Raw genomic sequence first — 13,402 nt, 5'->3', positions numbered from 1 at the left:
CAAAAAAAAAAAAAAAAAAAAAAAAAAAAAAAAAAAAAAAAACAGTTGAATGCATATATAGAATTTATGTGCACTGCATGTCAATGAGATAAATAATTTAAAAATACAGTGTTACTTAAAGTTCAGCTTTTTTTTTTTGTCTTTTTCCTGACTGGTAAGGGGATCGCAACCCTTGGCTTGGTGTCCCCTGCACCACGCTCAGCCAGTGAATACACCGGCCATCCCTGTATAGGATCCGAACCCGCGGCGGGAGCATCACTGCGCTTCCAGCGCTGCACTCTCCCGAGTGTGCCACGGGCTTGGCCCAAAGTTCAGCCTTTTAATTTTATATTTGCTTTTATATATGACAATATGTATGAATTCTATTAATAGGTATTTGGACATAGGCAAAAAATAATCACAATTTTTCTTATTTTGGGCAAAAGGATGTTTTAAATTGAAACAGCATATACTATTATATAGATTTTGTTAAATATATTTAGGCACTTCTTAAAATGATATTGGGTGAATTTAGGAATAAATTATTTTTCAGCAAACTATTCCCAAAAGAAATCAATGTTGAGCAGCATTCATCTGATTTTATTTTTGTATTAAAGCAAAAGGACACATACCTTGATTTTTATAAGACAGAGCCATGATTATTTGAAGATTATACCTTAAATTTGAGTATTGAAAAGACCTTGATTAAACTACTGTTCACTATTATACCAAATTTAAATGCACAACATCTAGAAATTACAAATGCTCTTGTACTACTATTAGAAGCAAACTAGCCATCTGCACAACTGAGGAGGTGCCTGCCATAAGGCATGGTTTCTAACTCTGGATATGGCTCATTAAGCACATGCTCGAATGCTAACACACTGTTTCACATGCTCTTTAACTGGCAGTGAAATAGATACTGAAATAGACATTGAAAAATAACCTTTTAGAAGTAAAACCAACATGTAAATGTTGAGGATTTGTTTGTTTTTCTCTTCTAAGTTCTGAGCAAAAGTTTCCACAGATTCCACATCTTATTTGCCCTGTAAAATGAAACTGATGTGAGGCAAGTATAAGATCTCAGGATTAGTTGTCACTTGTACAGCCCATGCCATTTGATCTTGTTCTTCCTAAGGTGACCAACCTTGATGCCTGAGAAAAAAGAAAAATATACAAACATTTTGAAATACAGGCCAATGAAATAGTGAATAGGAGATTCCTGGGGACTTTCTTTATCCAGTTTAATATTTTTATGTTCCTTTAAAATGTTTATAAAAATGCTCTGTAGAGAAGTTTGATACTGTACTCAGGAGACACAATAATAAAGTCTATTCTAATGTAATTCTTATAGAATAGGGCACTGCATATCTAATTTTCAAAACATTTTCTGAATTTCATAAATTCTGGAATCCTTGAGACTGATGTACACAACAATGTATTAAGTATTTAGAACTCATTTAAAGTATAAAACCAAACCACTTACTTGAAATCTAGATGTTCAATGAGCACATATCCATCTGTAGAAACAGAAATCACTGTTACTAATGTGAAAGGAAAAAACAGTGATGATTTGAAATTTTATGGGCAATAAATCAATAAACTTACATTTGCCTTTAGAATTGCGACATATCACTAGATTTTGTTCCGTAGTATCAATGACTTCCAGTTCTTCTCCAGGGGTTATTGGCAGGTCGAATATTCCATTTCTTGAATTATTTGAACACACCACTGCTGTGTTTATAACAATAATCTCTTTGTTATACTGAAATGAGAAATTACTAATCAGACTATGCTTGCATAGTTGTTTTCTTTTCATTATAACACAATTAATGGAAAATATAGTGACCTCAAAATAAACTCAAGATGCTAGATATTGATCAGTTAAATAATACCTAAGGGAATAGGAAATAATAGGAAGGTATATAATGAAAGAAAAGTCATTCAGGAAAATAATAGTACTTTGCCACAATCTTACATTTGTTTTGTATAATTATATTTTCAAAGAGATTTCATAACCATTATCTAATTTTACTAGAATGAGTCCTGACAGATGAGAAAGCTATAACATGGCTATAAATTAAGTACCATGAATGGTATATGCTAACTGTTCCAGTAATATAGTTATCTCAAAATACAGGAAAGAAGTTAAAAAACCAAACAAAAACATACTCTCTTTGTCTGTGTAGTGCCTTGGAGTTTATAATATTCTTACATACCTATCATTTCTATCTCTTTCTAACCTTCTCTAGGTGAGCCTATATATTCTAATACATAGTTATAGCACACGTACTTTAAAGTTGTGGATACTGGGTGGATGGGGGCAATTCCCGCTTTCCTTTTGTTGTCAGAGACAGGCATTTGTGAACAAACTGATGAGAAATTTAATTTCTGACCTTGGGCAAGTTTTTTTCTGTGTGATAAACTGGCTGGCCTATACATCTACACGTACATCACCTTTTAATGTATTGAAATATGTTGGCCAGAAATAAAAACAGCTCCAGAATATGTAGCTTAGACTACAGATGTCTACTTCACCAAATTAAGTTGACCAAATATTTCCCTTTGCTCAGGACAGTCTCTGTCTAAACTATTTAGTTACAAATACTTATCATTATGATTAAGAGTACCTCCTGCTTTGAGAAGTATCCTGTATTTGGATGATAAATTATAAGATCACCCTATACTAAATGGGATATGATCTAGAAAATAGATTTTTCTTTTGCTTAACAATGTAATAGCTTCCTAACTAGTTGTCTTACCCTTCCCAGGCCATTGTTCACTGTGAATCTTATGGTGATTTCTTAAAATACAAATCTGATTAGGTTACCCTTCTATTTATAAAGTTCTAAAAACTCTTCTTTGTTTTCAGGATTAGATCCACATTTCTTACCTTCACATTCAAGATCCTTTGAGTTCTGTCATTCCCCATCCCTCCATTTCTGCCCCCTTTATTGAATTCATCAAGCTATATGATAATCCTTGAATACACCATGACCTTTTATATTTCCACGCCACTGCTCATGCTTTTCCTCTGCTTGAAATACTCTTTCTCTTAACCACCTCACATGAAGGCTTTCATGACTGCCACGTATAATTTACGGTTTTAACTTCCCTTTGTTTATACTTCTATTAAATCATTTAATAAACATACTGTCTTATAAAATGAAAATGGAAGACAGTTTTATTCATCTTTGTACCCAACAAAGCCTGGCACAAATGCGGTACCCAATATTTTGTGATTTGAGCTGTATAAAAATTATTGAAATGACATAGTTTTTCTAATGGTATGTTAAGGAAACCCACCACAAGTAATAAGAAAGAATGGAACCATACACAATACAAGAAATGAATTTTCTGTCCCATGTGAGTCAAAAATCCAGTGAGAGATAAAGCACTAGAAGGATTAGTAGGGATCTTTTCAACAACTAATAATGGCTACACTGTTGTTTTTTGGCTAAATAACATCACAATTTGCAGTAGATAATTTCATATCACAGTTTCTAGATATAGTAACCCTAATTAGCTTTGGTCCAAATAGAAATTATAAGTGATTGTGAGGAATTTGTGTATATTCCTATTTTAATTTAGTCAAAAGAAAACATTTTTTTGAATGTTTACGAAGTGTTAGGTAGTCTTATTCAGCTCTTCACATGGATGTGAAGATAAGTAACTTTTTTCCTCTAAGAGCTCATAGTGTAATATGATGAACATGTAATTGTAATAATGTTAATGTTTTGTGATAAGCTAGAAGTTGCTCAGGTATATAGGTAAATAGGAAAAGAGTAATTTCTTTAATCAGGAGGTTTGGGCAAGTCTTCCTGGAGAAGAGAAGATGCTTCAACTGGTGCTCGATAAATGAACAAGAGCTAGTGAGATAGAGAAAAATAGCAAGTGTGTACCAGATAGAGCAGACCAAATGAATGCCTAGAGGAATGAAACAGTAAGACAAAGACAGAGATGGAGGTTTATTCAAGGGACAGAACCATGAGCAGTTTGTTGCCAAAGCAGAAAGTGCACAGCAAAGAGTAGCAGAAGATAAAAGCAGCAATATGAGCAAAAGTCATGACATGAAGAGTTTTATATGCCATGTTAAGAAGTCTAAACTTGATCCATTTGGCAATAAGAATTTTTGAAAGATTTTAGGCAGAGTATTGACAGACAAATTTTATGAGTAGGATGCACAGTATGTCTCCCAATCCAGTGTCAAGTACATGGAAGATATTCAATATATGTTTCTTAAATTAATACATTATATGAAATCAGTGAGGATCATTTGAACTTTAGAATAATGGAAAAATGTTCTGTGGACTTTTAATAACAGAATAAGAAGTCAAAGTGCTTCAGATGCTGCTTGTTAATTCATTCAGTTATTATTCATTTGTTCATTTAGTCATACATTCATTTACAGAACGCTATGTCCCCAGTTTTTTTTTGGGGGGGGGGGAACTGGGGAGCAAATTTGATTGAGAAAGAGTCTCTCCTCCCAAAGGAACTCAAGAGTTTAGTTCAGGATACATATATACACACACACACCCCCCATAATTCAATTAATTGATCAGTGTTATAAAAGATGTGTATATAATTGATACAAAAAGTGGGCTGAGGGAGTAACTTTACCTAAAGGAGTTAGGGAACAGTGTGTGACATTTAAATAGAATCTTAAAGAACACACATATATAGAGTCTTAAAGAACACACGCGTTTTTCCAGGCAGAGGAAAGAGCATGTACAAAGACGTGACAATATGGAAATGCATCAGAAAAAAAATCAGAATAACAGCTTTTAGTCAAAGATCATATCCTTATCTCAGAGAGGCAGAGCCACAGCACACTTATAGGATCTTTTAAAATGGAAATTATTAGCTGTTAATATTACTAATTTTTGCCTTCAGGGGAAAACATACCTCAAATCTTTTTCTGAAAAGTTTTTCTTCTCTTTGCATTCTGTTCTTTTCTAAGTTTTGCATCTTGGTTCTGAAGAAATTTCTAGGAGATGAACTGGCAAGAAATATACGGGTAGGGTTAAATGTACTATATAAAACTCTTAAGCTTCCAAGTCTACTTCAGGATAAATTCAGGTATAATTTTGTGTGTGTATAATTTTATATAAAAATCATTAGATACATAACCATATATCTGTATGTCTGTGTATATACACACACACCCCCCTATGTATGTATGTATATACATACAAGCATACACAGACCTCTCTGTTTTAAAAAAAAGAAATAAGGTATTTATAAATCTTCCCAATCACCTTCAATGGAAACCAGTAAGAATAAGTAAGCAGCTTACGTTTTATGGTTTTCTAAGTATTCTAACCTAATCGGGGGGGATCACAAATCGATGTGGCTCAATCAAAGAACTATCTTGTTTGCTGAGTAATTTGGGATATGGATGGGATTAAGAAAATAAAGCAAGATGCTACAAAACGTGCAAGAATTTCAACACATAAAAGTGAATAACCCGGGCCAGCCCAGTGGTGCACTTGGTAGAGTGCGGCGGTGCTCCTGCCCAGGGTTTGGATCCCATATAGAGACCGGTCTGCTCACTGGTTGAGCACGGTGCGGGCGCGACGCCGAGGGTTGCGATCCCGTTACCGGTCACGAAAAAAGACAAAAAGGAAAAAAAAAAAAAAGTGAATAACCCTACAACAGAAACTGATTACACTCTTAACTCCTTCTTTTACTCTCTCCCTCTCTTCATGTGGAGTTTGTTTCTGGTTTTTAGCAGTTTAACATTGACAGAGGGAAAAAAGTCAACCAAGCCCTGTCAGTTTTATTCAGAAGTGTCTCTTCCCAAGATTACAGCTCCTGCCGTGTTTCAGACTGTCACCACTTCTTGCCTGAAATACCATCTTCCTCTTGCCTCTCCTTCCTAGGATTCATCTACATATCTGCCTCCAGAGTTGTCTTTCTAAAATTTAATTGATCATGTCATTCTCTTGCTTAAATCCTCCTACTGTCTCTCTACTGCCTATAGCATAAAGTCTAAATTTGTTAGCATGATACAGAGGGCATTTTATAATCTGGCTCCAATCTGCCTTTCCAGCTTTATCAGCTGCTCTTTTCCCTACACATATGGTGTCTACTTGGGTCATCATAGAAAGTGGGCTATCATACCCTTCCCTAACTTCTCTTAAAACTTGCCATTATCTTTGATTAATAAAGGCATAACAAAAGGGTTGAATTGATAAGCTTTTACTCATAATAAAAGCATTTCTTACTTATTGGTCAAGTGAGTAATGGTTGAAACCATTCAAAAAGAATCAAAGAGCACATAAAAATTGATACATCAATCTACAGGAATAATTATAAGTGATAGTCTCGCTATCACATTTTTTAAAAAATTTTATTTTATCTTGTCAATATACAATGTGGTTGATTATTGTGGCCCATTACCAAAACCTCCCTCCCTCCTTCCTCTCCCCCCTCCCTCCCAACAACCTCATATCTGTTCACTTGTCATATCAATTTCAAGGAATTGTAATTGTTGTGTCTTCTCCACCCCTCCCCCCAGTTTATTTGTATATTTATACCTGTTCTCCAATGTTCATTGCAGCACTATTTACAGTAGCTAAGATTTAGAACCAGCCCAAATGTCCCTCATGAGATGAGTGGATATGGAAAATGTGGTATATCTACACAATGGAATACTACTGTGCTATAAAAAAGAATGAAATACTGCCATTTGCAATGATATGGGTGGACCTAGAGAGGATTATATTAAGTGAAACGAGTCAGGCACAGAAAGAGAAATATCACAGGTTCTCACTTATTTGTGGGAGCTAAAAATAACTCACATTTTAAAATTTACTCAGTTGAGAATAAAAGTATACTATTATATCAATTTTTTGTAAGAAATAAAAAGGAACTAGAAAATTGTTTCCTAGCAAGACTTACTCATAGTCATCAACATACTAAAAGGAGGGGAGTAAAAAGTTTTACTGACATTTCCCCCTTGGAATTCTGTTTTGTTATGCTATGCAAGCATATATTTTAAAAAAGTTTAAGGTAGAAAGTTGCTTTTCTAGTCTGTGAATACATCTTTCCAACTAGGGAGAAATAAATTACTTGAAGTCTATAAACTTAAAGGAAGGGCCGTCCTATGCTATCCCCTGAGTTTGGGTTTGATATAGACTATCTGATTTCTTTTGGGATACCCCAGGAGGACTTTTCTAGATAGGTTTCCCAGAGCAGACAGGCCACATTGTGTTCATAGCTCAGTGACTATTAGATGAGGATTTCTTCAAGACATTTGTTAAAGTACCTCAAATCCTGCCCCATGTCCTAGCAATTGAGAAGACTGGAGTACAGGGCACTGAGTAACTATCTGAGTCATTTTAAAAAAAAAATCACCTCTCCCAACAGCCAACTGGGAACTTGAATTACATGAATGAAGGTTAGACCTTGAGTCAATAAAACATTCTTTTCCTAAAACAAAATTGTAACACTAATTGTAGTAATAACTAGAATTATATTTAGGGAAATCAGTCTTATGATACTTAGTTTTTCTTTTCTCAAAGTTTTATTTAAGTTATACTTGATGTTTTACTTGAGTTCTTCCTTATGGGGGAAAAATTCTTATAGCCTATAGAAGATTAGAGGTTTTCCATTGTTTGATAAGGGCTGATTTGAAATCTTTCCTCACTCCCCATCCACCAAGAGTAGGGGGGATGATAATGATAAACGTGCATGGTACTCAACATTTTCATATTGTCTTTTTTAATCCTCTCAACTGTACTTTGATGTGGGTATTATTTTCATTTTTTAGATGAGGAGCCTGAGAGTCAAATTTAGTGACTTGTCTAAGGTCGCACAGTTAGAAAGAGGTACAGATTGCAACAGAAAGCTGTCATGTAAATGCGTCTGTGTTCCTACCTTTCTGAGTCTTCAGCACCTTTTTTCTCTTTTGTTTCCCTTAGTATCAAAAACTTGGGCTTCCTGATTTTCAGTTTATGTTTATCCCTGAGGAGAAAAATATTTTGAGCAAGTAAATTAAGACTGAACTATTAAAATTTATGGAACCATCAACATTTTCTGGGCAATGATGTTTTACAAACATATTTAAAAGTCATCTAGAAATAGAATTTGATAATTTATGGCAAGACCATATAGTAAATATTTTAGGCTTTGTAGGCCATACTGTCTCTGACAACTATTCAACTTTACTGTTGTGACTTTTATTTACAAAGCAAGTGGCAGGCCATATTTGGCCCACAGACCATAGTTTGCTGTGGTGATCCAAATTTGAAACCAGAAGCAAGAGATCAACCTGCTTATAATCACACTTCATCTTCTTTCTGAGCCTGCGTTTCTTTTCCTCTAAAATGTGAATAATAATAATAAAAAACTTCGCCATGAGACAAGACTAGGCCAACTAATGTTTAGCCTTAGTGGATTTGGGTACAGGACAATGCATGGAAGGGAGAAGGTATTATAGGAGTAAGTAATACTTTTTGAGCACCTATGTGTCAGGTCTTATGCTAGGCATTTTACATATGTTAACTTATTTGGTTTTCACAGTAAGTACTGCAACAATACTTTAGTCATTCATAAAATCTTACAAAGAAGGAAATGGATGATCAGAAATTTAGATACCATGGTCACAGAAATAGTGGCTTTAAATGCAGGTGTGTCTGGCTCCAAAGTCTATGGTCTTTGACCACACCAGCAGCTTCAAAATGTTTCTTCCCTGATATAACAAAATTACCAATGTGTCCATCGATAATGAGCAAGAAATGATACAACTATCCTCTGTCAACCATCTGTATGTCTATGGTGTCTGCACACCTGAACAATAACTCTTCACTGGGTATGTTATAAACACAAGGATATTTGCAAGAGGAATTTTTGAGATTTTCAGAGACATTAGGTCACTTTTCCCTTCAGATTATCGTCACAAATGTCCAACAGAATGTCAAGGTCTCAACACTTGACCAGCATTGAAGATGCAGCTTAGGGAAGGCTTTTAAGAAGCCCTTCAGGACTTGTCTAGGGATCTCTGATCCATTTCTTTTTTCAATGTCAATTGCCTTTGGAGTCCATAACAAGGAGCTCAGCAATTCTTTTCTAACTGTTCCGTGTTCACTTGTTTTATCACTCCACTTTAAGTTACCAGATGGTGGGATCTAGACATATATTCTAAATGTATCCACAGCAAGGTCAGCACAATGCTAGGTGTATAGCAAGTGTTAAGTATGAACTTGTGCATGAACTTGTTTGGAAGGAGCTACAGCTATGTGGGCAGGGAATAGGCAAGGCACATGTCTGCTTAAAAGTTTATTTTCTTTACTGATTGTAAGGCAGTATATCCTTCATGAGAAAGACTCAACAAATTAGGTATAGAAGGAAAGTATCTCAACACAATAAAAGCCATATATGACAAACCCACTGCCAGTATTGTACTGAATGGAGTAAACCTGAAAGCTTTTCCTTTAAGAACAGGAACAAGATGGGGATGCCCACTCTCACCACTCCTATTTAACAGAGTATTGGAAGTACTAGCCAGATCAATCAGACAAGAGAAAGAAATAAAGAGCATCTGAATTAGAAAAGATGAAGTTAAATTGTCCTTGTTTGCAGATGACATGATCCTGTATATGGAAAAACCCAGACTCAACCAAAAAACTCTTAGAGCTGATAAATGAAGTCAGTAAAGATGCAGGATATAAAATCAATATATAAAAATCAGTAGCATTTTTATATTGAGTACTCAAAAAACTGGAAGAAGTAGAAAAGAGACAAGCATAATCTAACCTCTCAAAGACATCCAAGTTTCCTTCTAAACATTTTTCCAAACACTTTAAAAAACTGAATCAAGACCATTCTGTACGTACAATTTTGCAGTCTGCTGTCTTTCTATTATCATTATAGTGTAAGCTTTTCTCCACAATTCATTAGAAAATATTCACTATATATTTAAATGATCATGTTGAGTAGTATATTATCATATATTAGAAAATTACTGCACATTCGGACAATTTGGACTGTTTTAAACATCTCCTTTTTATGAATAACCGTGAGATAGACATTTCTGTGCATAAGTTTTTTTCTTTGTTTTTTAAATTGGAGCTAATTGCTTAATGTGGAATTATTAAGAAAAGGAAATTGCCACTTTTGATATATATAGCCAAATTATCCTAGAAACTAGCCCAATACCTATCACCAAGAGAATGGACAAATGAATTGTGGTATATGCATACAATGGAATATTATAGAACATTAAAAATGAAAAAATTACAATGTCAAGAAAAGGATGGGTTTTGAGTTTTTAAAAGTTGCAGAATTCTGTATACAGCATGATACCATTCTTATGTTTAAATTCCAAATGAGACAATATTTTTTTCATTCATTTTTGATGAAATTATTTTTGTTCTGTACAAGGAAACAAAAAACAAAATTTAGGTGAGTGGTGTCCTTGGGGGAAAAGCAATGAGACAGGCTAAGGGATGCATGTAAGGTAGAGAGGCCAAGGTACTGGTTATGTTCCAGTTCTTAAGCTGAGTTATGGGTTCAGGGCAATTTGTTTTACTGTGTTTTACAATTTACACATATTTCATGTTTTCTTTTGATTTCTAAAAATATAATTTATTTTTTAAGAAAAAGAATTCATTCTTTAACTCGATATTCTATGACCCTCCTCTGTCTCATGCCAAATTATATCTCTTGCTCTTAACACTGCTTTCCCAATCATTGGCCTTATGGTCCAATGAAAGTTCCCAAACACATGTGTTTTCCATTTACACAATTGTCCCCTGCCCTTCTCTCCTCTCCTCTCGCTCTCAAGTCTCCACCTGTCAAAACGTTACCTATTGTCCTTTCTGCTCCACAGTTTGACACAGAGACTTTTCTGATCCCCTAAGTGACAGTAATGGCTATCTATTCTTAGCTTCCAGGTTATTTTGCACATTTTGATAGCAGGTTGTTCTGTGTTAATTAATTTAACAAGCTGTTTTGGTATCATGCCACATGATACAGATCTGAAAGCCACAGTCCCTACCTCAAGGAGTTCCCAGTCTATAGGAGAAGATAGTCAAGAAAAGAGACCATTACAATTGTGAGAAAAACGTTCTGACAAAAAAAGAAGTACCTAACTCAAATAGTTAATGTCAGAGAGGGCTTCCTGGGAAAAGTAAAATTTGAATTCAGTTTTAAATAATGAGAGATAAAATAGTTAACCAGGCAAAAAGTATGGCCAATTGTGTTACCAGTAGAACCATTCTTTTGTTCTTAAATTCTTACCTTCTTGGAGAGGAACTGTCTACTCTAAATGAGTATCAACTGGTCCTAACACACGCACACCCTATATCCATTCTCTTTCAAAATATCCTGTTTCTAAGCAACCACATAACAATGTGTAATTATAGATTTATTTTTTCATTCACTTATTTGTCTTCTAATCAGGCAGCCATAGGAATTGAATCTCTTTTGTTCACTGCTTTATACCTAACACCTAGCGTAGGGCCTGGCACATAGTACATGTATAATAAATATTTGTTATGAAGGTTTGGAAATGCTGGACAGCCCATCAAGTTCAAGGAACTCCAAGCAGTACAGTATGGATGGAACACAGGAATGGTGGGTGAGTGGGAAGTGCAGGGGAGGCTGAGAGATTGCCAGGGGCTGGGTCATCAATGAACTGTGTGTCTTCCTAAGCAGTTTGGACTTCATTGTGAGACAAATATATCACCACTAAACAGTTTTAAGCTGATGGGTGGTGATATGACCACTTTGTGACATTTTATGACATGACTACATTTGCACTTTAGAAAGTTTGGAGAATAAACTGAAATGGAGGTTCAAGGGCCCTTCAGGGAGTTGTTGCAGTAATCCAGTTGAGAAACAATGAGGGCCCAAATTGTACCTGTACAGTGGGGATGGAGACGTGGGAATGGTTTGAGAGTTATTGGAAAGAGCAGTCGGGAGGGCAGGGCATGAGAGGAGGAGTCAAGGATAATGCCCAGGGTTTCGGTTTGGCAACTATGTGTTTACGGAAAGAATCACCAACGTAGAAATTAGAAAAAAGGAATCAGATTTGGATGTGGAGGGTTGACATCATGCATTATTATGGATATTCTGAGTTTCAGACAGAGTTATCTAGCAGGCTTATTAGAGCTCCGCAGAGAAATCTGACCTCTAAATGTGAATTTCAATATTTCACCATAATGTTTATAATTAAAGCCCTGGAAGTGGATGAGATGATTCAAGAAAAGCATATAAAGAAAGAATAGAAGAGAACTGATATAGGAAATATGAGGAACATGTAATATTTAAGACATGAGTAGTAGAATTAGAGTTCACACACACAAAAATGAAAAAAAAAAAACACTTAGGAGCAGGCAAAGATGAGGAATAAGAAATAATAACAACATGGAAACCTAGGGAAAAGTTAGTATTTTTTCTTTTGGAGGATGGCATAGTCAACAGTTTAGGATATTACAGAGGAACCAAGTAAGATAAAGACTTAAAAGTATCCACACGGCTTAACAAAAGAGTTACTAGTGAACTTACCAAAATAAGTTTACTGGTATGATAGGAACAGAAGCCTAATTGTAGTGAGCAAGGAAAGATGAATAGAAGATAGCAGAAGTGACCTTTAAGCCATTTGGTTGAGAGGAAAAGGACAGATAACAGGTAGTTAGAGATGGGGCATTGAGTTTACAGGTGGTTTCTTTTTTGATAGATTATAGTTATTTAGTCCTTGAAAACAGAGATTCTGTCGAATAGTCCTTGCCACCCTCCATGTTGCCTCGTACATAGGAGATTATTAAACAAATGTGCTAAAATGAGTTTCAAGTCTTTGGATTCAAAGATAAGAATCAAAAACAGAATCCAAAAAGTGCAAATCAAAACCACCATGAGATACCACCTCACAACTATTAGAATAGCTATTATCAAAAAGACAAGAGATAAAAAATGTTGGCTAGGGTGTAGAGAAAAGGGAACCCTTGTACACAGTTGGTGGGAATGTAGATTGGTGCAGCCATTATGAAACACAGTATGGAGGTTCCTGAAGAAATTAAAGACAGAACCACCATATGACCCAGCAGTCCCTCTCCTGGGTCATATGAAATCACCACTTTGTAGAGACACTTGCATTCCCATGTTCATTATTCACAATAGCCAAGATATGGAAACAACCTAGGTGTCCATCAGTGGATGAATGGATGTAGAAACCGTGGTGTATGTGTGTGTGTGTAATGGAATGTTTTTCAACCTTAAAAAATGAAGAGATACAGCCATTTGCCACAGCATGGTTGGACTTGGAGGACATTACATAAGGAAAATAAGCTAGATTCAGAAATAAAAAATATTGCATGATCTCACTTATATTTGGAATCTTTTAAAAAGTCGAATATATAGAGATGGAGAATAAAACTGTGGTTACCAGGGTCAGGGGGTGTGTGGGGGTGGGTGGGGG

The 13,402-nt window shown here is 35.3% G+C and overlaps 1 protein-coding gene across 1 annotated transcript in view; it reads right to left on the bottom strand.

Moving 5' to 3' along the window:
- Positions 1-563: 563 nt before the first annotated feature.
- Positions 564-13,402, bottom strand: part of LOC103603554 (chromosome unknown open reading frame, human C1orf168) — a 100,804-nt gene continuing 87,965 nt past the window's right edge. The window contains exons 17-21 of the mRNA XM_008588111.1: positions 7,861-7,947; positions 4,885-4,978; positions 1,588-1,744; positions 1,466-1,499; positions 564-1,134 (exon numbers count right to left, since the gene is read on the bottom strand). Coding sequence (XP_008586333.1) covers positions 1,113-1,134; positions 1,466-1,499; positions 1,588-1,744; positions 4,885-4,978; positions 7,861-7,947 — 394 coding nt within the window. The 3' untranslated portion in view covers positions 564-1,112. The remainder of the gene's footprint in view (positions 1,135-1,465; positions 1,500-1,587; positions 1,745-4,884; positions 4,979-7,860; positions 7,948-13,402) is intronic.

This window comes from Galeopterus variegatus, unplaced genomic scaffold (assembly GCF_000696425.1).
Source record: "Galeopterus variegatus unplaced genomic scaffold, G_variegatus-3.0.2 Scaffold122, whole genome shotgun sequence".
NCBI classification, from domain to species: domain Eukaryota; kingdom Metazoa; phylum Chordata; class Mammalia; order Dermoptera; family Cynocephalidae; genus Galeopterus; species Galeopterus variegatus.
The sequence above is the reverse complement of the archived record's forward strand: the minus strand, read 5'-3'. Positions and strand labels throughout refer to the sequence as shown.